This window comes from Gymnoscopelus microlampas, assembly GCF_963454915.1.
Source record: "Gymnoscopelus microlampas genome assembly, chromosome: 4".
Classification (NCBI taxonomy): domain Eukaryota; kingdom Metazoa; phylum Chordata; class Actinopteri; order Myctophiformes; family Myctophidae; genus Gymnoscopelus; species Gymnoscopelus microlampas.
Window position 1 is genome coordinate 10,526,763 of NC_139941.1, and position 7,724 is coordinate 10,534,486.

At 39.4% G+C, this 7,724-nt stretch overlaps 1 protein-coding gene across 1 annotated transcript; it reads left to right on the forward strand.

Annotated features, from left to right (window-relative positions):
• The first annotated feature begins 822 nt into the window (after window positions 1-822).
• On the forward strand, window positions 823-6,325 carry LOC311043474 (tumor necrosis factor ligand superfamily member 6-like). Its single transcript, XM_084054728.1, has 4 exons — window positions 823-1,355; window positions 2,546-2,579; window positions 2,672-2,719; window positions 5,530-6,325. Exons 1-4 carry the CDS (start codon window positions 1,170-1,172, stop codon window positions 5,925-5,927), a joined length of 666 nt encoding a protein of 221 aa, XP_083910854.1. The 5' UTR covers window positions 823-1,169; the 3' UTR covers window positions 5,928-6,325.
• The last annotated feature ends 1,399 nt before the right edge of the window (window positions 6,326-7,724 follow it).

The window sequence follows — 7,724 nt, forward strand, 5'->3', positions numbered from 1 at the left end:
TTTGCTAGAAAGTTGACATGCACCTCTTAACCCTTGCTGTCTTGGCTCCACGTGTGCCCTAACAGACTTGAGAACAACACGGAAACCACTTAGCACACCTTATGACACTGACGTGCATTTCTAAACTATCCAATCCAAACTCCCTTTTGGGGATGGCCCCTCACTGGTTTCCTGTAGTATATAGTAGCATTACACATCCTGTTACATTAGAATTCTCCGCGATCTTACAGACCTTGGTTTTACTGACTCTGTTGTTCGTGCATACGAGGCGCCTCCTGATCTTTTCCCTGTGTGGACTAATTGCTCTTGAGCCTTTACGAAGCGAATCCTTTGATACGTTGAGTATTTGATTCTACCTATCTTGCATTATTGGTTCACATATTTCACAGTGTTGTTCCTGTGTATTGCTGCATTGAAGTTAATAAATATGCTGATCTTGAGCTGATGTGATCCTGGTTTAATGTCGTGTATGTACCCTCTGGACAATAGGATATACTGAACAAAGGACACACTCCCCTCTTGGAGTGTGGCCGATTAGCGCATCACTACTCCTTTAATAAACAGAAAATACATTTTCAAGTGGGTCACCAATTTATTCCATTCAGAATTTATTCAGCTTGAATTTTATATAGTGTGCCAGTTCAAATTGTGTTTGCTCAGTTTTCCCCCCCGTCACTTCTAATTTAACTTATTTATCCTTGACGTTGATGAGTTCTTTAGCTGATTGGATGGAATCGGTATCCCAACCTTAAAATTATTTTTCTGTTTTACTTTAGAGCTGGAGAGACAGGGAGAGCCATGTTACTGGGTAGGTGTCACTAGGCAATTATTCATATTTTGAGTTTATATTTGTGTCTTAAAACCAACTCATTAACTTGATGACCCAGGCCTTTCTACTAACTACACTAACGGGGGTCATGTCACTGGTCATGTTCACCTAACTACATCGAAACGTTTCACTCCGTTTAACACAGTGCCCAGTGACAGTAATAAAGAAATCCTGTACAGTCATAATACAATAATACAACACTATACACATACACTCAAACACTAACTATGGCGAAGTCTTCATTTCTCGTCGCAGGCCCCGCCCCTTGGATTACACTGCGTCCTTTCCTGAATGATCATTATCTTATTTCCGTCCATGTCTTGTTTGAGAGGAGAACACCATGGCCCAGGGTAACGCCCAGTATTCCTCTGTGTTTGCGGTGGACAGCCATGGGCCCCCCAGGATCGGTCGTCCACCACGGAGTGCTAAGGTGGCTCAAACCCTGCTGTTCTTCCTGGTGATCATGGCACTGTATGGCATGGTCATCGAAGCCTATTTCATCTATCGTCTCTACCACCCTGGTCCGGTAAGTATTCAAAAGCGCAAATTACAAAGTAAATTCTCTTTTTAATATCATTGCATTGCTGTATTGAAATTTAGAACATTTACACACAAAAAAAAATGTAAAAAAAATAAATGGTGAAAAAAGCAGATCTACAAGCACACAACGTGTCACAGTGAGACACGTTGTGAGCTTGTAGATCGGCAATTTTCACTATATTTGAAATAGGGCTGAAGTGGTTAATTCATAATATACTTTTGTAAGTTTGGGTTCTTACTAGAAATGTAGTCAAAAGTAAAACCTTTTTTTAATGTGAAAAGTCACATGCAAAAAAACAACTCATGAAAAGTAAAGTACTCAAGTAATTGTACTTAATTGCCGTCCACACATTATTTTTGATGGAAAAATGAATTTCAAACAACTATACAGTAACTCAGTAAGTAAAGAAAGGGAACTTTGAAAGACACTTTCTGACAAACCACAAATCATTTGACCAGACATTTTCAGCAGACTAACCCTAACACCCTAACCCTAAAAGGAACTGAAATCTCATATTATGTATTTGTGTACCATATATGGAACTGGATAGAGCTCTCTCATCATTATTCTACTGTAAGTATTTGTCTCATCAGCAATAACTGCACAGTGATGGTGAAGAAAAAGATAACTTAGAAAGACACTTGCGGATAAACCACACATCATTTGACTAGACATTTCCAGCAGATAGAGAACTGAGAAAAATGTAAAAGGAACTGAAATTTCAACCATTGCTATATAAAAAATATCAAGTCAAGTGCAATCATCAGTATGTTAATAATAAATCATGTTTTTTATTATTTGAATTAGTGGTCTATAATAAGATTTTATATATATATAAATGTATATATATATATAGTGGCTCAGTATTTGTGGCACTAGTGTTTATGCAGACATTTTAGACATAAATAATAGTCTAATAGTGTTGTTAACATGTGTAGCACACTGGCATAGACACTATGGCATGGAGTCCATTAGTTTACATTTAGTGCTAGTCATTTGGGTTTCTGGTAAAATTATTGACCAGTTATTTTGTAAGTCTGTGACAAAAATAAAATATTGATCAAAATGTCCGAAGCTGGCATGGTGATGACCGCACACACACACACACACACACACACGCGCGCGCCCGCTCTGCGCTACATCAAGGAGTAAACCCTTTTATATTCCCTTTCTAGGCTGAGTCAACATCTGCTTCAAAAGATATTGAAGGTATGTGTCAGTACTCTGTATTCAATGTGTCTTCCTTGTTCCATTAATTAAGTTCCTCATGTACAATAAGCTGCATTCTGTTCACAACACAGAAGCTGTTCCAGCACTAAACCCTTCCAAACCTGTTGCACATCTGACAGGTGAGGTGTTGGATCATTACCTTTGAAAGTTTGGATTATTACCATGGCTGATTGATATTTCGTCACCTTCTTCCCACGATTTCTGATACATCATTCGTTGATCATTAACCAGAAGGTTCACGACCACACACAATCTGCTTTCTGTGGTGTAATGTTATTACCTGGCTTTGAACATGTTAATGATGATGTCATGCTATGGGAGGTCCGGGCTTATGAGACCTATAAGGAGCGTGCCCGGGAACCGACCAAGGAAATTAGAAAACAAGGAAGGGACAGCCTAGGGGGCGGGCCGACGCCATTGCTCGCATAGCAGACGCCATTGATGCTCATGGGAGGCAAAACTGAAACAGGAAGTTTGGTGAAATACTATGAAGTCTATGGCAGACAGCTGGACCAGCTTGTGAACAAACACTATTTCTGAACCATTATGTCCTTTATCAGATAATCGGCTCAGGAATATAAAAGAAGACATATCACAGGTTTTTATCCAATCAATTCAGATTTTTTTAGCACGCTGTATAATTTTATTGAGGCATCTAAACAGTGGAATGTATCGTCCATGGACTGTACAAAAATCCTCTCTGGTAGTGTTGCCAGATTGTGAGAGGGAAATAAGCAACTAGGTCTAGGAAAACAAGCCCAAAAGAAGCACCGGGGCCCAGGGGATGGGGAGATGGAGCAGGGACCCCCTACCCTACCTCGACCCCTTCGTAGGGGGGGGGGGGGGGGGGGGGGGGGGGGGATATATAAACATACATGTTATTGTGCATCAATACTATTAAAAATAATAGACAGATTAATATATTCATGCTTTTATATTTAACATACATGTACAGGGTACAGTGAGTAGGGTGGCCGCACTGCCATTTATAAACATACCTTATTAACCGAGAACAACAATCTGTCAATTGCACAATAATCATGTATACAAGCTATTCAAAATGGACAGAATCATTTATAGATATCATCATTTATTTAATACATAAATGTGGAAAATGTTTTAAAAAGATATATGAAGACAAATGGATATTTAAAAACATATATATATATATCAAATATTTGTATATATATATATATGTATATATCATTTATTTTTATTTTTATTGTCTAATCAAGCAACAATTTCACGGACCCCCTGCAGTACCTCGTGGACCCCCTAGGCGTTGCGGACCCCTGTTGAAGACTTGCACTAGGCCATTATGAGCACTTTAAACCTTTACTGTATACATTGAAAATAGCCGATCTACAAGCTCACAACGCGTTGTGAGCTTGTAGATCTGCTATTTTAAAAATAAATCTTGAAGTAAAATGTGAAATATTGAGGATTTTTGAAAAACTAACAACACAAATCTGGTACTTTCAGATGGGGGTTGGGAACAAATACATATTAATTTGAGGGTCCATGACATATACATAATTAAGAACCACTGGTTAAAATAATTTTTAAATTGTGAAGCCCAAGTCCAAATAATCAACTACACTTTAGAAAAAAGCCCATAAAACCGCAACCACCAATATTTACAAGCAACTTCACAGAAAAATAAGCCCAAAGTCGCTTATAATAAGTGGACATGGCAACACTGGTTTCTGTCTCGGCAGTATCGCCTACTTTGTGCTCTTTAGACAGCTCAATAAACTTATACATGAGTGGACACATCGAAAAGCAACACAGCAGAAAACAATGTGTGATATGTCTTCTTTTATTTTACAGAAGCAATTACTTTACAAAGGTCTCAGTCATTCAGAAATATATTTTGTTCATGAGCTGATCCACCGGGCTCTCATTAACTCCAATGCATTCCACTGAACTCACGGCTGCAGTCTGGCTCCCATGGTGCGACGAATCTGCTGGCAGGAATTGCATGATAGCGAAAATGACGTAGATGACCCTACCTTCTTTAAATATATCTTGGAACAGACCAGGAAGTCTATGCTACTATAACCTCGGTCCCAGCCTCAGATGCTACTATGCTGCACGACATGTGGATACGCTGTATTGTATGACCTGTATTATTCTTGAGTAAACAACAGTCTAACGCAAGCTCTGGTAGTTTTCATTGTCTCTAAACGAGAACTCAACACTTTCCTTTTATACAAGTAAGACGCGCGAACGCTGGAAGCGAACGCAGCTCGAAAATATTGTGTATTTATTACTGTGTGTGTGTGTGTGTGTGTGTGTGTGTGTGTGTGTGTGTGTGTGTGTGTGTGTGTGTGTGTGTGTGTGTGTGTGTGTGTGTGTGTGTGTGTGTTTTGACTGTAGCTGCACTCTGGCGCACTCTGTCGGGTGCACACAGGCAGTGCAGGCAGTGCACACAGACAGAGACACAAGCCGAGCCGAGTTTCGTAGGCTCCACTTGGGCGGAGGCGCCCAGGGCCGTGTTTATGCACAGGCAATGTAGGCACATGCCTATGTCTTGTCGGGGGGGGGGCCGAAAAATGCCCCCCAAAAAAAAAATTAAAAAAATTAAAAAGTTTTTTTTTTTTTTTTTTTTTTAATTAAATAACATAAGCCTAACCTAACCCTAACCCTAACCCTAAAACCGAAATAAAGTAACAAAGAAACGCCCAAAAACGGCCACAATCCGCGAAATAACCGCAAAATTTCGCGCGCGCGCGCTTCGCGCGCGCGCAGGGGTCGCGCACATGCACGCGCGCTGCGCGCGCGTGCATGTGCGCTGGGGGGGGGGCCCGAAAACTGTCCGTTGCCTAGTGCGCATTTTGACATTAACACGGCCCTGGAGGCGCCTCCTTCCGCGTTCGCAATAAAGCAAATCTATTTAGTGTTGACTATTAGCTGATCTGTTTTACAGCTGAACTACCACAGGCCAGCGGAGTTCGGATCATGTCATGGAGCACGGACGGGTGGACCATCTTAAATGAGATGGAGTACAAAGATGGAAAACTCGTCATTCAAAAGTGGGGCTACTACTATGTCTACTCCAAATTGTACATCGCAGAAGAACGCAGTTCATTTGGCCACTATGTCAAGGTTGATTCAGACAGTTTCGGTGGTGGTAAACCTGAAACCCTTCTGGGGTCCAGCAAATACTCCCACAACTCAGGAAAAAGACAGGTACGCTCAAACAGCTACTTGGGTGGGGTGTTTCACCTGCAGAAAGGAGACCGGCTCTTTGTTGAAGTGAGAAACACCTCACAGATTGTACAGTTCAGGCCTCATGAAAACTATTTTGGTGCATTCATGATATAGAACTACATATGTGGACATATAGCTTATTGCATCTGCCCTTAATCCCTACAAATAAAACCTACGAGTCGAACAATTTTGGTGGTGTTTGGATTCCAAGGTTTGTATTGTCACTTTCACTGTACAACATGCATGGCAACATTGCAGACAGTGGACAAAAATGTACAAATAGAATTGGAAGATCAAACTAGTCATTATAATCAATAAAAGCAAACTGGTATGGAAAGACTCAGTGCCAAAACAAAAGAGAGGGAAAATAACTTTATGACGGATGAATATATGGAGGATTTTAGTGATTTGATTTAGAGGAAGTGACTCATTAGATTGGAAAGCCCCTGATGTCCTTTTACAATTTGCTTTATGATGTGCCCGTGTGTTATATCCATAAATGATTGACTGTACTGTATGTTTATATTATTCTGTGGTCATTACAGAGAGCTACGTATTTGCCGTTCCTTATACTTTTTGTTTCCATTTTTGTTTTTGTATTATTTAATAAAATGTTTTTTTTAGTTAAAAAGTTTAATCTGTATTGTGATTGTAGTTTACAGTAATCATTGCTATTGAGTTTGTTCAGTAACAGGGGTCTCCCCGTCTCTCCAGCTCTAAATACAGAACCTTTTCAGGTGGGTCACCGATTTCATCCAATTAAGAGAGAAAACCAATGTATTAAATTCAATTTTGTTCCAGTTCCATTATTTTATTTCATGATTTGTGGAGAGTTCTTTCTCCTAATTGGACGGAATTGGTATCCCGGCCTGAAAATGTATTTTCTGTTCACTAAACTGACCTATAGCAATGATTACTATTGGAAAAAAAAATAAAAAAATAACGTACACCCCCCTTTAAATCAATCAGTTTATCAGTATTTCAGTATGAATTCAAACTTTTATTATACTCAATCGAGCAAGGGTGGCACTGTCAAAAAGCTTGCAGATCTGCTACTTTTGATGCTTTTGTGTGACACTGTAGTATGATCAAATAGGGCGTTAATTTACGCAAAAACAGCAAAGGTTAGAATATGGAAATATGAAGTTTCTGCCCGACAGCAACGCTATTATCCATGATAAAAAATATTTTTTTTAAGTGCAAATCCTCCAAAAGTACTGAAACAAAGTATTTGTATTCCGTTTTCTTTCAACATGTTTCTAAAGTAGCAAAAAAAAAAAGAAGTAAGATGTAATTCATTTATTGTCAGTGTATTTTTGCACACGTTTGTCCTCTGCTATTAAGATGACATGGAAGATGTTTTTGAATTTCTTTTGCTAGTTTGACCACTTCAAATGCTCTAATCTTAAAATAATAACCAAAAATAGCCTATCTACAAGCACACATTCAGTGATGTTGCTAGGTTTTCAATGTAATGGGTCCTGGGATGCAAGGGTGGTCTTTTAGATGGGTCCCAGGGACATTTTATGGGTCCCACAAAAATGCACAGCGTTTAACTCGTGTTTCATCTTATATGGTTATATTCATGTAGAACATGTATCTGAAAGAAAAGTACACAATTCCAAATCCGACAACTAGTACTTGTAGTACTTGATTTTTTTTTTTACATTAACCACTTGAATCCTAGTATCCCTTTTCTGAGGAGAACTTTAGCCAAAAATAGCAGATCTACAAGCTCACACTTGTGAGCTTGTAGATCGGCTATTTTTGGAGTTATAGGTGTGTAAAGGGAAAAAAGAGCAGCAAAAGTTTATCTGAAACACAATTTTATACAATATAGAGGGGGTCCCTGCTTCATCTCTCTCTCAACTAGGGGGTCCTTGGCCTGAAAACACTGAAGACCCCTGCTCT